The sequence below is a fragment of the Betta splendens genome, chromosome 22 (assembly GCF_900634795.4).
Source record: "Betta splendens chromosome 22, fBetSpl5.4, whole genome shotgun sequence".
NCBI lineage: Eukaryota > Metazoa > Chordata > Actinopteri > Anabantiformes > Osphronemidae > Betta > Betta splendens.
The window spans coordinates 8442573-8463641 of NC_040900.2; the positions used below are offsets into that span (position 1 = coordinate 8442573).

General features: G+C 44.1%; 1 protein-coding gene across 10 annotated transcripts; it reads left to right on the forward strand.

Annotated features, from left to right (window-relative positions):
- The first annotated feature begins 963 nt into the window (after positions 1-963).
- On the forward strand, positions 964-21068 carry map4k5 (mitogen-activated protein kinase kinase kinase kinase 5). Of its 10 annotated transcripts, XM_055505446.1 has the most exons (37): positions 964-1353; positions 1722-1959; positions 4517-4574; positions 7195-7285; positions 8147-8211; positions 8293-8348; positions 8419-8466; positions 9062-9104; positions 9188-9260; positions 9432-9563; positions 9697-9759; positions 9837-9918; positions 10314-10430; positions 10935-11013; positions 11438-11509; positions 12347-12405; positions 12545-12612; positions 13034-13072; positions 13398-13442; positions 13525-13567; positions 13658-13868; positions 13952-13975; positions 14079-14164; positions 14512-14553; positions 14785-14869; positions 14966-15045; positions 15173-15230; positions 15644-15661; positions 15812-15926; positions 16163-16221; positions 16616-16719; positions 16937-17114; positions 17240-17308; positions 17412-17504; positions 17637-17707; positions 18626-18681; positions 20084-21068. In XM_055505446.1, the coding sequence occupies exons 2-37, from the start codon at positions 1852-1854 to the stop codon at positions 20169-20171; spliced, it is 2778 nt and encodes a 925-aa protein (XP_055361421.1). In that variant the 5' UTR covers positions 964-1353; positions 1722-1851; the 3' UTR covers positions 20172-21068. The 10 variants fall into 10 exon arrangements, with proteins under 10 accessions (XP_055361421.1, XP_028995171.1, XP_055361425.1 ...); XM_029139338.3 differs by lacking the exon at positions 15644-15661 and having other exon boundaries at positions 15173-15233; XM_055505447.1 differs by lacking the exon at positions 13952-13975 and having other exon boundaries at positions 965-1353.
- Position 21069: the final 1 nt, after the last annotated feature.

Here is a 21069-nt window from a genome sequence, read left to right on the forward strand (position 1 = left end):
TGCCGCCGAGAGGTGGCGCTGCTCGCATAGCGGTCAGGACCCATGCTGTGTTCATGGACCCTGGTAATATCTTCACACGTAGCTGTACGTGTAGCAAACATTCAAAAGATTATAAATGACATATTTTCTATAATTGATAAAATAAAAACACATTAAATAACTAATTTCTGAGAGTCGTCACTGAAAAGTCATATACTGTTACTACTACTAGTTTGTAGAAATATTCTAAACTGGTTTAGTTCAAGGTGGAACTACCTGTAACCCTATTACTGATAATTGAAAAGGTGATAAATGATGATTGTTTTTGAGTCATATGCAGAGGAGATTAATTTAAAGCTGTAGGGCTCCACCTGAAACAGAACTGGGACTTGTGTTACTAATGCATGCGTTGACTAGTGTGTAGTTACTTTCACAGATATAGAAGCTGAGAGAGCATGTTAACAATATATTGTACTATTACGGCCTGGAACCATATTTAATTCCAGCATTTGTCATTATTACATTGTAATTTGAACGTGGGTAAAAATAGTACCAGTTGTGATTTGTCATATGTAACTGGTGTATTAATATTTTAGCAGCATGTTGCTAATTATATTCTTGTACTGTAGGGGGAGATATTTTACTTTGTAACAAAACTGTAAAACAACTTAAAGCTTAATTATAATAGTCAAATACCGTATTTCCACTTAAAATGTTGCTTAGTTAACGTGGTTTAGCACAAAATAAATATACTATTATTAAGTAAAGTGCACATTACATACACAAGATTAATTCCAGCAACGGGTTCAAAATACTCGCAGTAATTGTGAATACATATTTATATTACATCTTTGATAAAATGCAATGCATTTCTAAATGTTATTTTGTTATTTCCTCGTTTTTGGAATAGATTTTTTGTTTGGCGCTTGTGGGACCAGACATTTCAAGTGGTCCTGACTTTCCTAAATGTAATATTTTACAAGTTGTCCCTGAACACAGCATCGAGTCGAGTCTCCGCTGCGACGAGTGAAGATTAGCGTCCGACCGCTGTTCTTTGCGGGTGATCTTTGCGTTTTTTTGGGAGTAAATGGAAGAGTGACTCTTGACGCTATGTGTGAAGTCATCGCTGATACTGTGCACACGAACCCGGCGTTTCTCTAAAGCTGTCAGCAGAGGGAAATGACATGTCAGCGGCCGTTACACTGAAGGAGACGGAGTGAACCGCAGCAGCCAACTTAACTTTACTAGTTTCCTCCATAACAGAGGGGGCTGTTTTCCTGTTTGTGTCATTATTCGACGCCATCGCACAGCTGAAAACCTCGGGGACATTTAAAATGCAAGACGGACTCGTCGCTGGCGTTTGTGTGATAAACGGTAGGCGTCGTTGAAGTTAAAAGCAGCATCGAAGCTAACTTGCTAGTTAGCATTAGCTGACTAAGCCGCCAGAGTAGGGTTAGGGCAACCTGGCTCTGGCTATTTGCTGGAGGGACCAGTGTCTGGGCCAATTGGACACCAACGCAGTGGCTCATGCGTGTGTACAAACTTCTTTACACGATTAAAGCAACTTTATTTTGAGTTTAGGTTATGTTTAAGAGCGTTGAAGTTGTTGGACAGAGCCACGCCGTGTGACACAATAAGTTTATTAGCATGTGCTCTGTTGCTGTTGACCTGCACAGATTGCACGTATCGTGCTGAAGTTGTCCCTCTTTCTGTATTTACACCCTCCCAAACGTCTCAATCAGGGTATGATGCGTGGAGATGAGCCGTCTGGGTGACAGCGCTTAGCTTCTATCCGGGACCTCCGCTTTGGCAGCCAAGCTTCACATCGGGCCAGGCCGAGTAAATGTAAAGAGCCGTTTGGATCGAGGCATCATGGACATCTTTCCACGGCCAAGCGGCGAAATCCAGAGGAAGAACCCTCAGAACGACTTCGAGCTCATCCAGAGGGTGGGAAGCGGAACATATGGGGACGTGTACAAGGTACGGGCGGCTTAGAGCAGGAGATGCAGCGGCACTGAACCCACGATCCCAGTGAACTACTGAGGCTTCTTTCGCTCTATAAGCCACGATCACATCTGCAGAACACATTTGACAGCAGCTGTTTAATCACAGCCAAATGATGCGTCATTAAAAAGTCATTTGCAGCAATGCGGTTGATGCACATCACTGATATCTCTTCTCAACCCAGAGGTGAAATCTAAAGGAGACGGGTGTGAACGAGTTCCGTAATCTGCTACGCCACTTAATGTGTAAACCAGTTTTTCACGCAAAGACCTGGAGGGCGAATGCTTTGCTACTTTTCCAGGTGGATTCTGGTTCTGTTGGTTTCGGAGTGTGTTCGACTTAACAAGGAGGTTCAGTGTCTCCTCTTAGTGCCGGGACCACGAGCATCTTCTCGTTTTACTTAGTGTGTAGCTCAAATGAGCTTGTAGCTGCTTGTCCGTTTTACCCAGATCACTTCTTTGTGCTGCAGCCGCACTTTTATCCAAAGCAGCAGCGTTAAGGGTTTAGCAGGGTTTAGGGTTTTTTAGACATTATATATCTGATGTGAAACTAGTCTTCGCTGGTGGAGATCAGTCACAAATCACAACGGGTGCATGTTTTCAGCTGTGCAGCACACGGAACCTCTGAACACAACAGAAGTGTTCCACATCCAACGGTGTCTTCTGCACCTTTCACATGTTAAGCTGTGCAGAGAAAACCCAATTTGGCAAATTATAGCTTAAATGAAAATGAAATAGGGAACGGAAAAAGATTGTGTGTAAGCTAAACTTGTACCGCTGTTGTGTTACAGCTGGTGTAATATTACTCGAAAGCCATATAGGAAGAAGAGTTATTGCTGGAATAATTGTACATGTTTTAATGGCTTGGGCTGGAGAGATCGCAGCGGGCCCCCTGCTCTGCACTCAAAATGAAAAAGTCAGATTCATCCATATTTTCCCACTCCTCGTTGGCTGCATTGAGTTGTGTTCCTCTGTCATGTTTATCCATCTGCCACAGGCATTTAGACCCAGTTGATCCAGCATGTGATTGTACAGGCAGCCTGTCATGGCCCATCTCTATACAAAGGCTCTCTGGCCAGCCCCCACCCCCAGACAGGCCACCGGTGGAATGCTGCGCCTGGTATTCTCCCAGAGCTCGCAGCGGGCTGAAATATGATCGGGCTCTGTCTAAACATGTGTTGGACTATGGGTGTGTTCTGCACTGCGCTGACAGCGGAAACACCTCCAGTTGGGAAAACTCCTCCTTCAGCCAGCTGCCGAGAGTTGATTTCTAATGAGCGCAGCATTCCTGGCTTTGAATGAGCCAGTGGATCTGATCACGTTCATGTCGGCATCACGTTTTAATAAGCCAGCGTTAATAATTCAGTCACCTTCCATTATAATGGTGTATCTTTGTCTCCCAGTATAGATTTTGAACAGAAGGTAGTGGGAGTTTTACTTGACATTGTCGAAATCAGAAACTATTTTAGACTTATGTTTTGAGATTGACCTAGTGGTTGAAAGGTCTCTGGTGTAGGTGAGTGAGTTATATCCGCCTTTCTGTTAATGATGGTGTGAAAGTCGAGAATCAGTAAGGAACTGAAGAATTCTGTATTGCTTTCTTTATTATCTACGGGAAAGTGAACCTTTCTAGTGTACACGAAGATGAGGAAATGTTCTTGCTTCTCATGTTCTGAGACGGTGACCACATCCTCATTACAATTACCCTACAACTACACAGACACAAGAGACATCAGTTTTGTCTCTGGTGATTAATCGTGTGACAGGTCTTGCTTCTGCAGAGGTCTGTCAAATGCTAATGTTCCCCTTTCTTCAGTCAGTGTGTTTATATACTGTATATATTATTACAAAAGTCATTTTCGAACTTCCACCTTCTGAAGTCTGGCAGTCAGGTTGGTTTTACAGGAAAGGTTAAGACAGACACAGCTCCTTAGAAAGTATTTGCTAAAGTAATGTGCAGCAGTACAGTGGCCTGGCTCGTCTTAAAAAGTATTTTTAACCTTGTTTTCTGTTTGTGTATGTGGTATTACTTGCAGAACGAGTTTAAGCTGTGTGTGGGTTACTATTCATGTGTGTGAATCATCAGGGCATTCCCAGTTTGAAAGTGACCGTTATGGTTTATGGTTGATTTAGCTGCTTCCCCCATGGATTAGGGAGCATCCCGTCTTGACCTGGATTTGGAAATCAGTGCAAGCTACTTTTAAGATGCCACGAAGGGATGGTGGCTACTTGTAAAAAGCACGTTGTTATTGTTACAATGAAATGTAAAGCTGGCAAATTATCATTAAAATAAACAAGAAGGAAATTAGAAGCACGATAATTAGAGCAGAGAACCTTCATATAGGTCAGCCTGATGAGTCTGGATATGGTTTACAATTCTAGTTGGTCCAGTGTAGAGGTTTAGGATTACATTCATTGTGACCTTTGTCCCTGAAATAAAACCAATCAATGTTAGACCTCACAGTAATGCTGGTGAACTGATTTCTGACTTCTAGTCCTGGTTGCTCTGCTCAGCATTGTGTTGTCTCTTTCAGGCTCGAAACATAAAAACTGGGGAGCTTGCTGCTGTAAAGATCATCAAGTTAGAACCAGGTAAGTGTGTCCGTCTTTCTAACCCATTAGGTCAATATGTTTATGCACTGCACCATTTCTATTCACTTCCTTTTGGAAAAGTGTGAAATGTCTTCAACTCTAGCTCCTCGTGTGCTGTGACACCGTGTGTCTGAGTGGGCCAGGCTCTGGGGTCTGTGTCGGTGTTGACCTAGTGACAGAGTCAGATCGGTCCAGATTAGTGGGATTATGGAAAGGGCTTTGCACCACTGGCAACCAGACGGCGCTCAGCTGATTAGCAGTCAGCACAGGAGGAGATTCACTTGAGTCTGTTTTCTCTTTCATTCATGTCACTGTTGGATTAAAGCCGGGAGTGAGACGATGTCCGAACATTGACAGGTGTTTGTTTTGTTGTTTAGGTTTGTCTCATCTAGGATTTAGTCTGTAACCTTAAAATGATCTGTCTGAAATAAAGTCTGCCCCTGATCAGCCTGTCCTGGTCTTCAATACAAGACCTGGAGTACAGGAAGACGTGTAAACATGACCCCTGATAAACTATGTGCTGATCTAATTAGGATCCGTGGGGGTTGTTGTTGTAGTACACAAATTAGAGGTTTGTTGTTTACCATAGAGTTACATCATATTTTGGCTTAATTACACTTTTTTTGGAAACATTAACTTATACCTGGCTGAACATGTTGGAATAAAAAAGTAATAGATTCTGTTTTTAAATCAGCTTTTTAAAAAATTGGATTTGTAAAAGATTTAGAATCTGCAGCATTTTAAGGTTGTTCAGTCTTAGAAGAAATCAGGAAGTGAAATTACAAACATCAGAATCCACCTCACGCAGGCAAAACACTGTGTCATCTTGAGCTTTGTTACCTACTCGAGTTGATCACGTCTAATTTTATTACACTCATTGCAAGATGACACCTACAAACATTTTACCACAATAATATTTTGGTTTTGTGATGAAAGCAGGATGAACCCAGCCCAGGCCCCTCTGTGAAAGAAGGGCTCTCTTTTCTCTGCCTTCCGCATTCAAGTTCAGAGTCGCTCACGTTCTGTGCTCAAGGCAAACGGCTTTGGGTGGACCATGGGATGAAACAGGTTCTACCAGCTGGAGTGACAGTTATAATAACTGGTATGAAGTGTGGTGGGGAGAAGCGGGCTAAGAGTGGCGAAGCCCTGCAGCTGCAGAGGCCGGAGGACACAGAGCAGGTTTAGCTGATACCCTGGAGAGTAAACAACCGAGGGCGCATACAGCAGGAGGCTTCTTCACCTCCTAAATCCTCTCATTACTGCACCTGCACCTTCCTCCTGTGCCTGAGTTTGTCAGACAGCCGTATGGGCGTGGAGCCATGCATGCAGTATGCTTTCAGATCCAGTTCAGGTAGACTGACATCATCTCGGTCAAGGCTTACCTCCTACACGCTTAAATAAAACTTCCAGTGCAGAGCGCTGTTTTCTGAGAGCAGAGATGTGGTCGGGCACTAAGGAAGTGGCAAGACGCTTAGTCCTCGCCTCGCCAAGAAGACAGCATGCAGGGGGGCACGTTGGGGTTTCCTTTTCTCCCCTCCGGCCGAAGTTAGCTTAGTGTCTGTTGAATTTTTGTGGCTCCTCTCGGCATTTTGCTTGAGCGCGTCCGTAAACAGCGACAGTGCTTCGTAATGAGACATGTCTCTAAATAAACATTTTAAATTACAGATGCGTTCAAAGTGTCTTTCTCACACTGTAGTACTTTGTAATGTGACGGCAGTGAAGTCTGTGGGAACATGTTAGACCTGTGTGTACACTAACTTCACTAGAATGCACAGAACATTGCACCTCTTTAGAATGTTCAGCCTCCAATGACTTGCACATTCCTTTAATATTATGTATTATATATAATATTTATATATATTCCTTTATATTTATATATATATATATATATTCATTCATTCATTCATTCATTCGTTGGTCAGATCCTTAGTCATGAATTCCAAGTAGAACTCACTCACTCACTCCACCCAGACTGAAACAGGGCGACTGGATAATAAGAAGTTGACTCACTATTCACTATTCAAACACATCAACAGTTAGAAGCCAGAGAGCATCTGTGGCCCAGCAGGCACCCTCCCCGATCACACGTTCTTCCAGACTGCCCCCGTTACTGTTTTGGTTTGCTCCTTCAGTGTCTGGATCTACGTGCTGCAGTAAGATTAATACCGTTTTGTTTAAACGTTAAAAATCGGCGCTGTTGCTGCCTTTGACAGTGTGTTGATGGAGCGCTGAGGCTGGCAGGCTGTGTTAGGTCTTAACCTCCTGGTAATGTATTCCAGGACCATCTATTTGCACTATTGGGAGCAGCTGGCCTCATATTTTTGGCTCCCTACTTCCTACTTGTCAGGTGTGTTTGCTTTGCAGCACTGTAAAGTCACCTGGATGTTGGCCTGTATCTGATAAACCTGTGGAGTGCATAGTGTTCCTTCTCTTGTCATCGTCTGGCCTGTAACACGCTGTATTTACACACAGATGAAGTATTGGACCTTATTATTATTGTTAGGCCAAACCAAGTCCAAGTATCAAAAACTCTGCTTATTTCATTGTTGTTTTAACTGTTTCTTAACTCTTCTTTTTTGGGGTTGTTGTTCATGTATCTGAATTTTCCCTCTGTTTCCAGGGGATGACTTTTCCATAATACAGCAAGAAATCTTCATGGTGAAGGAATGCATGCACCACAATATTGTGGCCTACTTTGGGAGCTACCTCTGGTAAGCGCTAGCTCCAAATGCTGCTGCCTTGCTTCTTAATACTCCGATCCAAAGAATCCAAAGTACAGCATTTGTGAATCACGTGCTAACATTAACTCAGAAATACTGAATAGCTTAGTCACGCCGGTGTGCGAGAGTGCGAGTCGAGCTCTTGGGCTGCGACAACTGGTGCTGACTACGCTCTTCAGTGCCAGGATGCGGCCCTCGTGTGTTAATAGAGCCTGTGCTTTGTGGCTGGTATCTGAAAGGAAGTCGTGCCGGTCCACCCACAGTCGCCTCAGACTTCCAGCAGGTTTAATTGAAGTATAAATCTATGATCCGTTTTACATGCCTGTTAGTCCAAAGAGATGAATGTCTTATCACAGCAGGTAGGTCCGATGCAGCCTCACCACTGGGAGAACAAACGGTTGCTGTAAACCATTAACGAGCCTCCTGCCAGGGCTTCATTATCACAGTTAATGTATTAATTACAGTTTTTACTTTGAAAATTCAACTTTTCTCATCGCTTCCATGTATAGCTCAAGGGGCAGTCGTTGCTACAGCTATTATTAATATTGTATGAAATTGCTGTCGTACACACCTGGCCGTCATCAGCCGCCCGCTTTACCTTCCCCACTGGTCTACTGAGCTTCTGTTGTGACCACAGTTCCCCTTTTCTCACAGTTACTATTTTTAACATTGTGTGAAATTGTTGGCATCCGTGTCGTACACGTCCATCTCATCAGCCGCCTGTTTCACCTTCCCCACTGGTCTAGTGAGCTTCTGTTGGTGAAGTTGTGTCAGGAACACTTTCAGTTGTCGCCCCCAGGAAAGTGAAACTGACAGAACTTCCCACCTAATGTTCCTGTCTTGTTTCACCAGTCGGGAGAAGCTGTGGATTTGTATGGAGTACTGTGGCGGAGGGTCTCTGCAGGACATCTATCATGGTGAGCTTTTTTATCTGTTCAGTATTAAAACACTACTAAAATAAAAGTTCTTGAACTCAATCTCTACCTTTTTGTGGTTAGTGACGGGGCCGTTGTCAGAGCATCAGATAGCATATGTCTCCAGAGAGACCTTACAGGTAACTTCACTCTAACAGTATAATTGGAGTGAATATTTGAAGTGGCTTAATCTGTCGTTTTCTTTTTCAGGGTTTAGGATATCTACACAGCAAGGGCAAGATGCACCGCGACATCAAGGTATCCCATTGTTTCTTTATTGCTCCTTTGGTTTTGGTTACCCTCAGTATTGTTGTGTCAGTGGTTCAAAGCCGTGTAAACCATATGATAATTTCACAATGACGTGTCTCAAAACAAGAGTTAAAGGGGCAGTAAAGAGAAGAACAGCAGCAGATAAAAAACCTTAAAAGCTGCATTAATGCTACAGCCCTAATACAAGTAAGGGCATTTTAAACATCTGTTGACCCTTGATCTACCCAGACACGTGGCTTCTCTGGCTGCAGAGGTGTGAACTGCTCACTACGAGCATGTGACCAGTTGTCCACTTTTGAGGTTTAGCTGAACTTGATCATGCCTGTTGCACGCACACTGTCTGGAGCCACACTGTGGTGTTATCACCTAAGGTCAGGGCTGGACCGGTTATCTTTGCTCAGCTCTCCACAGCCAGCACTTCCTGTTTCCTCTACTTTCACAGTAGGATACCACAAGAGACACTGTCAGTCACAGACAGAAATACTAAAAGTCGTACCAGTGGCAAACCAGAGTAGTCAGAGCTTCAGCCAGATCTGATTGGATCGAGATCGTTGGCATTAAACATTATGGCACTTTTTAACAGGGTGCCAACATACTTCTGACAGACAACGGAGATGTGAAATTGGGTAAGTTGCTCTTTGGTGTCTTAATTTTCCAGTGCTTGGTCTTTAGGTCGTGTATATTAAATCCCTGTCAATCCTTGTTGCAGCTGACTTTGGAGTTGCGGCCAAAATAACAGCCACGATTGCTAAAAGAAAGTCTTTCATTGGAACGCCTTATTGGTGAGTGCGTCACCCTCCTCCCTTAATTTAAAGAGCCAGGCTTTTATTTTAAGGACTATGGGGTAAATTTCCCTATAAAGACCACCAGCATTTCTTTTTTACTCGTATCAGGTTTGCTTTTGTCTGTTTTGTGTGTAGTTATTAGTGGACTCTTGTCCTGTGTGTCTCCAGGATGGCTCCAGAAGTGGCAGCGGTAGAGAAGAACGGTGGCTACAACCAGCTGTGCGATATCTGGGCTGTTGGCATCACGGCCATCGAGCTGGCTGAGCTGCAGCCTCCGATGTTTGACCTGCACCCAATGCGGTGCGTGTCCTTCCTCAAAAATGATCGCTCAGATTATTTCCCAGCTAATTCTTAGTCTTCTTATTGTATTTTAAATAACTGAATGAATTACTTTTAGTCGTCCTATTTATGTTGGTGTTGCTGTTTCCTCCAGGGCTTTGTTTCTGATGTCAAAGAGCAACTTCCAGCCACCCAAGCTAAAAGATAAAACCAAATGGTGAGTGTTCCACCACATTCACGGTGCTGTGCTCCTCTGTTGTTTTTACGTGATCCCTAAGTTCTCCTTTCCTTCAGGTCTACTCCCTTCCACAACTTTGTCAAAGTGTCGCTGACAAAAAACCCAAGAAGGAGACCCACAGCAGATAAACTTCTTTTGGTAATTGGCCACATTATCGGTTCTTGACTCATTTAATATGGTACATTTTATAGTCATAGTCTCTGTCATTTATTGCTTCTTTTTCCTTTCATGACTTCTTTGTTGAACTTTGAGCATTTGCCAACAAACAAGTAGAAGTGGTCATCCTCACTGAATCCAGACCTCGGTTGGCCCAGCTTCTGTTTGGTTTGGCTGAATGTCAAACCTCTTGGCTTCAAGTCAGACTTTGGCCTTGAACTTCATTAATTACATACTAAATTATTCTTCATTAAAACCTTTGCCTCTTAGCACAAATGCATTATTTGGTTTATAGTTGCATCTGTTTTTCAATGTTAGGTTCAGTCTGAACTCCTATGCAGTTAAACATTATCACCCACCAGTAATGTTTCTTTCAGCATGCGTTCGTGGCCCAGGTGGGCCTGACGAGGAGGCTCGCTGTCGACCTCCTGGACAAGATGAATAACCCAGACAACCCTCAGCATTACAGCGAGGTGGACGATGACGACCTCGAGGTACCGTCTGTTCCCTGAACATATTTACGATGATACTGGACGAATTAGCTCTGGGGCATGAAAACTCAGCTAAGCTAAAGTCTGCGTTCCCCTGAACCTCCCATCCCCCCTCGCCTTGATTCTCTTCGTCAACAATATTATTCCAACTGGAATCTGTATCGCATCGATGTGACAGCCAAAGAGGTGGTACCACTGCTGTTGAAAGACCATTGTGCTAGTCTCCCCCTGTGACAGCAGTAGCACTGTCTTGGCCACGATGAATGGAAAAAAAAAAACCCTAAAGGCTATTGACTGCAAGCAAACTGCCTCTGGGGTGCATAATAATGTGATGATACAAAAACGACTCTTAGACTATAAATACCAAATTGGGCCAAATGACTCGAGGTCAATGCAGCGTCAGTGTTTTCGTAATTTAAAAAGCTTTACCTGAACTTGTTTAACTAAATGCTGTTTACACTGTTTAAGCTTATTTCCCTATCTTGAACTTCCCTCTCTCTCCTAAAGCCTCTTTCTGCAGTCAGACACACCATCCGCTCCTCCAACAAACAAGCCAGAGCAGAGAGGACTCGCTCGGAGATAGACTGTAAGTGAACAAAAAACGCAAGTCAACCACAGCATAAACACGGCTCGACCGAATTTCCTCAGAAGAGAAAGTAGATGTTTGTGTTGCTCGTCTGAAGGGTGGAAAAGTGGCCACTCACAAGTTTAATGTGAATTTAGGCAATGTGAAATATTTTGCGCCTGATAATCAGCAACCTTTTAGAAAGAGGGTGTTTTGAACCCTGCGTTGTCATGTAGAGGCTCAGGCCACAAGTCCGTGGCTGTTTGTCATGTCATTGTGTAGGCGGATGTAGTACGCTGGCCGTGGCCAGAGGTGTCCTGTCCTGTGAGATGTGTTCGTGACGACGCGTCTGTGTGTTTTGTGCTTGTTTGTGCTGTGATCTTCTGTGCGAGAAGCACTTCCTGTCTCATTTTATCTCAAATCTGACTTTTCCTCCTCCATGAAGCGAACAATGGAACAGACCAAGGAGGTCCATGCACAAGTCCTAGCTTCACTGAGGGACACAGGGGGGATGCAGGTTAGTGATAGTGTAGTGAGAGGGTTTGTGTTTGTATAATTTCCCTGAGTCTGGCACTAATAAGGTGAGTTCCCCCGCATGTTGCTACCAACTTACTGCTGCTTTAGCTTGAATTAGGAGGAATAATTTGACCTGTGTGGCCTGATTAACTTAGATCTTCCTACACAGGTGATCAGGAAATCTTAACTGGGACACTAGTGACTCACACGTCTCAAACCTCATTCCTTAGCCTCGCGGCTCAGATGTTTCTTAAGTTTGTTACCTAAGTTTGTTTGTGACTCACCTCTGCGTTATCGACATTTTTCAAGCATAAGAACACAGAATATTTCTGTTTCCTTGTTACTGATAAAGGTCATTATGTGCGAGTATTCATTTGGCCGCTTGGTTGGAACAGCAGCATCACATACTAAGCCAGTCTCCCCGTTGCCTGAATGAGGAGTCTGCTCCACCATTTATTCTTAACCGTTTTCTTTTACCAGTGTTTTCCTAAAGTCACCAGACCTGGTTAGCGTCAGCTGCAACGTGTGTTTGTCTTTGTTGAATGGATCTTGCTTTTAGGCTCCAGACCAAACATTCAGGAAGTTGCCCAATAAATCAGTGAAGGCTCTTTTTGTTGTTTTGGCAGGTGTGTTGCAATAGGAGCAGTTGATCTGCTCTTTGGTCCATTCGTACACGTGATTTATGCTAGGAGTGTTTTCCAAGGCCCGTCGTACTAATGCTGAAGGCTACCGCTGCTGCCAGGGCTTTGTGTGTGTTTAAGCGCTAGTCGTCAATGCCCTCTAGTGCCCGATTGTATGCACCAGAAAAATCAAATGACGCCGTTTTTGTCATTCACAGTCGACAAACTACAGTTTGAACCACCTCTCCGGAAGGAAACAGAGGCTCATTCTGAAATGGTGATAATCATATCCTATATCCTAATGTTAAAGTACAGCTCTAGTAATATTTCCAATCAAGTCCTGTGAAGTGCACATGGTAAAAAAACCTATATGAGCATTGAAAATTCTGTTTTTGTGCATGTGTTACTTTCCGCAGGATGTGACTAAAGATAATGACTTCCCTTCTCCCTGGAGTCCCTTTGCAGAAGGAGGAATAACAACCAGGTAATCCATGGAAACTGTTGCCATGGGAACAGTTCCTATTTACTCCTCACTCTTTTCTGTTGCTCTTTTTCTTTACCTGGCTTATTAAACAAATACATCGGGTGAATCACCAGTAGAAAGAGGTCGCAGTCAAAGAGGTTTCATGATTTAAGACGCAGCCTTTTTTGTTATTGATGACAGCGCTCCTGCATGTTAATGTTGTGTTCATTGGTCTGACTTCCACTGTTTATGACTGCTATAGAACCGCGTCATGTTAACCTACTGACTCGCTGCAGCCAACCTGTGTGCGCATTAACTCACTCCTCTGTCTGCAGTTTGCCGCCTCTAATGTCTTTCTCACTTCTCCGTGTGCTTTGACTGTTTTTTTTTTCCCCTGTCTTTCCTCTTATGGCTGTGGGTCTCTCTCACCTTTCCCTTGAAGGAGCCTTCTCAAAAGCGTTGAGGACGAGTTGTTCCAACGGTAACACTAACACCACGCGTGCTGTAGATCCATTCCACTTTTTACCTGGTCAGCGATGCTCAGTGCCTAGCATGTCCACACAGCCCCCCCCCCCATCCTTTATTCACTGCGTGTGGTGTGTCAGTAGATGCAGACTACGTGCTGCTGTGTGCATGAAAGTAGAAATGTAGAGCCGACACTTATCGACAGTGCGACTTTGTAATCTTGTTTTAGTCCCATGTGTATAATAATAGAACATGTTTAAAGCATTGAGGCCAAGCGTCATCTTACCACTGCCGTAAAATTATATTTCAGCACTTACTGATTTAATGTTTGTTCTCTACAGAGGACATGTAGCTCCTCTTGGTGATGTCTTTGGAGATGTGGAGATGTAAGTGAGGTCAATAGGAACTGAGAAATGACTGTAGTTGTTTCCACCCTTCTTATTATTAACAACTACACCTTGATTTCAGATCTACTCTCAAGCCTGGGGTTCCTCCTCCTCTGCCCCCAAAGGTGAGATTTCATGTAATTATACATTTGTTGAAGCGTAGAGCAGGAGTTGGATGAATATGACCGTTTTTACCCATGTCCCCCGTTTTTCAGCCTCGAATCAACAGCTCACCAGAGGAGATTGGCCTCAGTGATGAGAAATTGGCGACGGTGCGGAGGTTTCCTAACTCCGAGAACGGGCCGAGCCAGGCGTCTCGCAGACAGAGCACACCAGAGCAGGGCAACAGAGTGGAGCAGTCCACTTCAGATTACATGTCCTCTAGTGTCAGCAGTCCTGGCCTTCTGTCGCATGCCTCTGACCCTGGTGAGTCCTGTTTAATGTTTGTGTGCACTGACATGTTTTTGAAATGCATGGGTCTCTAAATGAAAACTTTGAATTTTTACAAGCTCTCAGTAAATCTGAATGTAAAGGTAAGAGAGCCAGATGTGAACATGAGTGATGCTTTGGTTTAAATTCTGCATGTTTAAAACTCAGCTATCGCTAAAGCCTCACGTGTGCTTGCTTTTCTGACAGATAACGATTCTGACGGCAGCGTGAATGGAGGCACTTCCCAGGCGTCATCCAACCAGCAGCACCGCAAAGAGAAAAAGGAATTCCCTGTGGGTTAAGATGTTTCACTACATGTCACAGCACAACCTGCATTTCACACTTCAAGCGTGCTTAATGAATATAAATCTTCCCCAGTTGCAACAAGTTCCTTGCCAATATTCCGTGGCTGCTTGTTAGAACCCATGTTTTGTGTATGTTGTCTCCTTTAATAGAAAATTCACTTGTCTTTGATATCGCAGACAAAGAACTTGTCCCGATAGTGTTTTTTCTTACCTTTCAGATCATTGTTGAGGCTTGACCTAAATTAGGCATCCAAGTTGAAAACAATAACTTTTGCTTTGTTTGCATTTTGAATCTCATTATCTTATGCCTCTGTGTTTCTCTCGCTCCCCCTCAGAAACCAGCCATCAACGGCTTGCCACCCACTCCCAAAGTGCTGGTGAGTGAATCATCTGCATTGTCCCTCAGACATTGTCTTCACTCTTCCCTGCTGGCCTGCGTTCATAGACACTGTCATTAAAGCTTTGTCTGAAACGCAGCTGTATATTCTGCAGATATTTGCTGTCCGCAGAGCTTTTGGCGGGTGGTTGCCTCTCTCCTGCCCGGCTCCAGCTCCATGTGCTCTGACTTTATCGCTTCACTGAGCTTAAGGCTGTCGGTCTCGTTTCAGATGGGAGCCTGTTTCTCTAAAGTGTTTGATGGCTGTCCTTTGAAGATCAACTGTGCCACATCATGGATTCATCCAGACACCAAAGGTACAGCTAGTTACGATACATGTCATACGAAGACACATTGAAGTAGCTAAAATGTCAAAGTCGGTAACTGATTCTGTTTTTTTTCTGTGTTTGTAGACCAGTATCTCATCTTTGGGACAGAGGATGGTATTTATACGCTGAATCTTAATGAGCTGCATGAAGCCACGATGGAGCAGGTAACAGTGACTGACACCGGTTGACGTGTGAAAAAGTTCATTATGACTATGCAGCTTACAACTATTTTGTTGGTCCTGTTTGTTGCTATTTTGTGAACGTAGCATCTTTGTATACCTCTTTGTTTAGCTCTTTCCAAGGAAGTGCACGTGGCTGTACATCATCAACAACAACTTAATGTCTTTATCTGGTAAGTGAGGGCGTTATGATGACCTCCTGCTTCACTGGCACTGTCATAACCTGCTGCTTCGTTGTCCTGTGTTTATCTGACTGCCTCTGAAGGCAACACAATCATTTCATATCTACAGCCCTCAAACAGTTTCTTTAGTTTGCCATGGGGGAAAAACTTAAGAGCTGCGACTCGAGTCACACATTGGACTGTACAGAACCACTTCTATTTATTATACTGTATTTTAGACAGTTTATATTTTAGTCTTCAGTCGACAAAACCTTTCCTCAGTTTAACAGAATGAGTGGGATTTACTGGCGGCCTTAGCTTAGTAGATTGCCCCTTGGTATACGTAACCTGTCTTCTCTTTCCCTCTTCCCTTGGACACTGTCCATCCTCCTCTTGCCTGGCTTGATTTGATATTCTACTAACTGGCTCCTCATCAGAAGGTAATCATGCTTCACGTCATCATCACACGTCTGTTTTTACCTCTGTTCACCGCTAACTATGCTTCACGTCCCGACGTGATTGAGATCACTGCAGTCGCAGCTTTTTCTGACTAGAGTGAATGACCTTGAATGTATTTTATCCTGCTCCAGGGAAGACCTTCCAGCTGTATTCCCACAATCTCATCGGGCTGTTTGAGCAGCTGAAGAAGCCTGGCCTGGCTGCTCAGTTCCAGACTCATCGCTTCCCAGACAAAATCTTACCCAGGTGAGGCCAACATGTCTCATACATGCTTCAATGATCTTTAACCACACCAAAAGGTTTGTGATCACAGGCCTGTATTTCTTCGGCACTTCACAACTCTTGTGCTGTGCAAGTCTTTGTTCTTCAAATGATTGCATTTATAGAGAAAAGGAGAACTACTTGCCAGCTTCCTTGATTTTGAACGTCATCAGTTCTTTTAAGACTCTGGTCACGACAGTTTGACTGTTTTCTACCCTCAGGAGGTTTGCCTTGACAACTAAGATCCCCGACACAAAGGGCTGCCACAAGTGCTGCATTGGTGAGTGACCTTTACCTCCTTGCCATTCAAGTGAATTACCGTCCTTGTAGTTGCTCCCTTCTCCACATTGGCTGAAGTCATGCTGTTTTATTTTTTTGACTCCTTCAATAAATATAAAAAATATTTTTGTGGCATCCATTCTCATTCAATTAGAGTACGAGATTTGAGTTCCTGTGCTGGAATTCCAGCACAATGTTTGTGCTTGGACTTCAATACAAGTCCATGTCAACTCTTTTCCAATCATGGAAAGTCTGTGCAGATGCATTTTTCCCCCAGTATGACATTTCAAGCTTTTCCTTTGTATGTGTAGTGATGGTTAAAGCTGCCACTGAGAAACAGAGGTGTAACTTGTTAGGTGTTTACTTACTGGTACTCTTTATTGTTTGTGTCACAGTGAGAAACCCGTACACAGGCCACAAGTATCTGTGTGGAGCGCTGCAGTCTGGGATTGTCCTGCTCCAGTGGTATGAGCCCATGCAGAGGTTTATGCTCATCAAGGTCTGTTCGCTACGTTCATTCCCTCAAACTGTCACCTGTAGAAGTTCTGTCGTTTATATTTTGTAAAATCTAACTGAGCATGGATATAAACTCAAACAAACTGAAACTGCCCCTCACTCTTTCTGATGCAGGTCCTTGGGCCTATGTGCTTCTGTTTCACCACTATTAACGCGCTTGTTGCTCCTTTTTTTTTTTTTTTTTTTTTTCCCTGTGACAGCACTTTGACTTCCCTCTGCCCAGCCCGCTGAAGGTGTTTGAGATGCTGGTGGTCCCAGAGCAGGAGTATCCTCTGGTGTGTGTGGCCATCAGCCAGGGCACAGAGCCAGGCCAGGTGGTCCGCTTCGAGACCATCAACCTCAACTCCTGCTCTTCCTGGTTCACAGAGATGGGAACAAGTAGGTCGAGAATGCAACACACTGTCGTGTAGATGAAAATCAGAAGGACCAATAAAAATATAACAGAAATGACACAAGCACCCCGAAAACTAGAAAAGTTGAAAAGGATTTTAACTTCTCCACAGCTAATCAGCAGGTGGATGCAATCCATGTCACACAGCTGGAGAGAGACACCGTGTTGGTGTGTTTGGATCGTAAGTACGACGTTATTGCAGGATTCGCAGCAAACTTCTTGTCAGAGGTTTTTCTGCAGCATGTTCTGCCACATCTTTAATCATCGTTTTTTATTATCCCTAGAAAATCTGAAAATAGTAAATCTTCAGGGCAGACTGAAGTCCAACAAGAAGCTGGCATCTGAGCTCAGCTTTGACTTCTGCATTGGCTCTGTTGGTAAGCATTCATACAATGTGCATTATTTATTCAGTTATTCACACAGATGTGTTGCTTTTGACATTAATGAAGTTCTTATGTTGACTGAGCAGGGTTTTTTTGTGTTCACTAACAAACCTCCCTGCTTAACAGTGTGCCTTCAGGACAGCGTCCTGGCCTTCTGGAAGCATGGCATGCAGGGAAAGAGCTTCAAATCCAACGAGGTACCAAACTAAACTTAACCCGACAGCCATGTGAAATCTGTACAGCTGCACCAGTTGTGAATGTTTAAACAAGGAATCAGAGGGCGACCCCGGTCTCTCCTCAGCAATGACTGAGCGCTGACCGTTTAAATGTGTTAGTGTGTGGCAGGTGATCCCGGCAGATTAGCCAAACAAAGTGTCTTTGTGTCGGGCTGAGGTAATGAATTTGTCCAGCATTGACTGAGGGATCCCGCGTTAACCCGATCACAAGTTGAGCTCAGCAGCACAATGAAAGTTCAAGAGATCACAGGGAGGTGAAGCATTCTGTGTTTTATGAAAGCTGATCCAGCCTAAGGGGCAACTACAACAGGAGGTCTGTCTGCGGAGTGTGTGCCCAGGCCAACTTGACTGTTCTTCCATAGCAAGATTTTTGAAATGTCAGCTGCCATGTAAAATTCATGCTCAATCATAAACGAAAGCTGTCACACAACAGGGAGCTGCGCTAAATAATTCAGCCCATGTCTTGTTATGATTCCCCTTGAAGGGATCAGGCCTATTGATCCGTGCTCGCCTCAGCGGGTGCTCCTCTGAACACCCGAGACCTTGTTCTCGTATAGACTTAAACAGATCAGATCTCTCCCGGGGCCAAGGGCTTACACCTAGCAGGTGTCACCCACCGGCTATTCCCCATCTGTCGACAGGTTTTTTTATGTGACGGCAACACCAGGGACCTGTCTCGTATGTTTTTAACAGATCTTGTCTCCTCAGTATCAGGATTCTTGTATTAATGAGTGTTTGATTGTACACACTCCAGAGAGAGTGTTCAGTTTACCTACAGTGTTTGAGGGTAGAGTGAGGAAAAGAAATGTTTAATTTTAAGGGCAATATATAAAGTTTTTCAGGTGTCAGGACTTTTACAGTGTGTTTTTCCACTCACAGGTGACCCAAGAGATTTCTGATCCGAGCAGAGTTTTCCGCCTCCTCGGATCCGACAGGTTGGTACAGAGAGTTTTGCACCATCAGCTGCATCTGTGCGCGATCATATGCAGGCGCACAGGAGCATAACCCACAAAAAAAAAGACATGACTCAACCACTCAAGTTCATTGCAAATAGATTTGCAAGAACATCATCACATTTCGATCAACGCTGTTGTGTGTCATTCATTTGTCTTCTGCTCGTTATGTGAAATTTGTGGGATCTCTGTTGCCTCGTTACCTGCCCTCACCTGTGATCAGCCCTCATCCCCCGCTGCCTCTGATTGATTCCTCACTGTGCCGCTTCTCTGCTCACTACTGCTCCTGATCTGCAGACGTCGTCTCTCCTCGCTCACGTCTTTATTCTGAAAAACTCTGTCGGTCTCTCGTCTCTTGTGTTTCACGCTTGTTGCCTCTGGTTACACGGACGTTGAAGCCCGTCACAATGTCACACAATTCACTTGATTGTTTATTTATTGTTGCGGCAGCAGTCTGATGTCATGACAGTCGGCTTGGTGAAGTAGACGTACACATGGACACGGAGGACAGACTGGACACTGTGAGGCTCAGTCAGTGACTCCTGACTGAGCCGTCCTGCCTGTGGCACCTCTGCCTCTGTGCCCAGCCCCCCTATGATTTATTCATCGCTGCCCAGGCACTGCCAGGCTGGTTTGAGTGTCTCTCTGTGCCTCTGAAATTTCATCTGATGTAGGGACAGTATGGACTGTAGCTTCACTGCTCACCTGTCACCACCCTGAGACGGGTGGCATCCGAAGATGCACCCGCCGCCGCCGCCTTTAATCGAGCCGTCATCTGCGTGTCGCCTAACTCTCCATTTATGATGCACGACTGTTGTCCCAGATCACTGATACTGTTAACTTGATGCTACAAGTGGTGTCAGGAGTTGTCAGCGCAATTAAGTTATTAGCAGCTGTCCTATCTGTCAGTCAGTCATGGAGCAACATTTATAAGCTACTTGTGATGTATTGATCACCTTTTCAAGAATCATAATCACCAGGTAGAATTTTCTATTTACACCGACACCAGCCAAGGTTTAAAACATCCAACTGGATAATAATTTCAAGGACTGTAGTTTATTTATTTTCTTAGTTAATGGGTAACTCCTGGCTGCACAATAAGTGTGGAGCTGGAATTTACATCAGGGGGAGAAACCATTACGCTGGCTGTGTGCTCAGCACCAAATCACCAACTCATAACATAATGTCATATTATTTAATCCCAACAGTACAGTTGTGGATTAGATTAATAGCTAGTAGCTGACTGAGGCAGACTGTCTCTAGACTTAATGCTCGGCTCATCAATCCGTGAATCTGTAACGTTACTACAAAGACACCTCGTCGCTGTCAGACGTGATTAAGAGAGTGACTGTTTGCTGATGGTTGTTCCGTGTGTCTCTTACAGGGTGGTGGTTCTGGAGAGCCGACCCACAGACAACCCCACAGCCCAGAGCAACCTCTACATCTTAGCAGGTCACGAGAACAGTTACTGAACTGGGACGGATTCTGGGGGAAGTCTGAAAGATGCCTCGGGATTTGGGAGAGGGCTCCAAATGTGCGCCTGAAGCTCTTCGTCAAAGGAAACGTCTGGTTTGGGAAGCGTTACTGGGAGGTTTTGTTACCGATCACAGGATGTACAGAGAACAGCCAGAGCCTCCTTTAGCCGGGATTCATGAGACGCCTTACACCAGCAACACGTTACCTGTAGCTCTGAATGTGGAGACCGTTACAAGAGACAATACAACCCGAGGCATTGCTGTTTAGCATTTGTCTCACTTCCCTGTACTGTGGACGGAGTTACAAACGATTATCTAGAGGTGTTATCCATAAAAGTGCCATTAAACTCAGAAGAGATTGTGACTGTACTGGTAAACAATGGGAGATTTAATGTGTTATTGTCTGTAACATATCACTTATAATCGCTGCAAGTGGCAAAGGTTCATAGGCTTGAAAGACTTTCCAGCTCCGTAGTCAGACTAATAGATCGGTTTAAACCCAACCCGGTGAGCCATGTGGGTTATTTAAGCAATATTTATTAACCTCCTGTCTAGTAGTGAGACGTGTTGGATTCACAGATGGTGATGGAGCCGTCTTGCATCGAGACGATGAAGCAGCTTTGGGTTCCCCTTTTGTATTATAGCTACATCTCTGCCGCTTGGCTGCATTTTTACAAGTTGGATGTAATGTACTTTTTTTTCCTTTACCCTCATCTTTTCTAGACCTTTTACACCTTTTCTCATTATTTGCACCATGTAAGCACTTTTGTACATTTTTTTTTAATTTAAAATGAAATGACAAAATGAGGGAAGCGGCTAGGTTTTAACATCCCATTCCCTTCGCAAAGTGTTTAATGTCTGCTGTTTTGTAATAAAAACAACCTGTTAACAAGAC

Coding starts and splice junctions, on each gene's coding strand:
- map4k5 (XM_055505446.1), top strand. CDS start 1,852: ATGGACATCTTTCCACGGCCAAGCGGCGAAATCCAGAGGAAGAACCCT. Junction 11,510..12,346: donor GGGACACAGGGGGGATGCAG/GTTAGTGATAGT, acceptor TGTCATTCACAG/TCGACAAACTACAGTTTGAA. Junction 14,554..14,784: donor CACCCACTCCCAAAGTGCTG/GTGAGTGAATCA, acceptor GTCTCGTTTCAG/ATGGGAGCCTGTTTCTCTAA.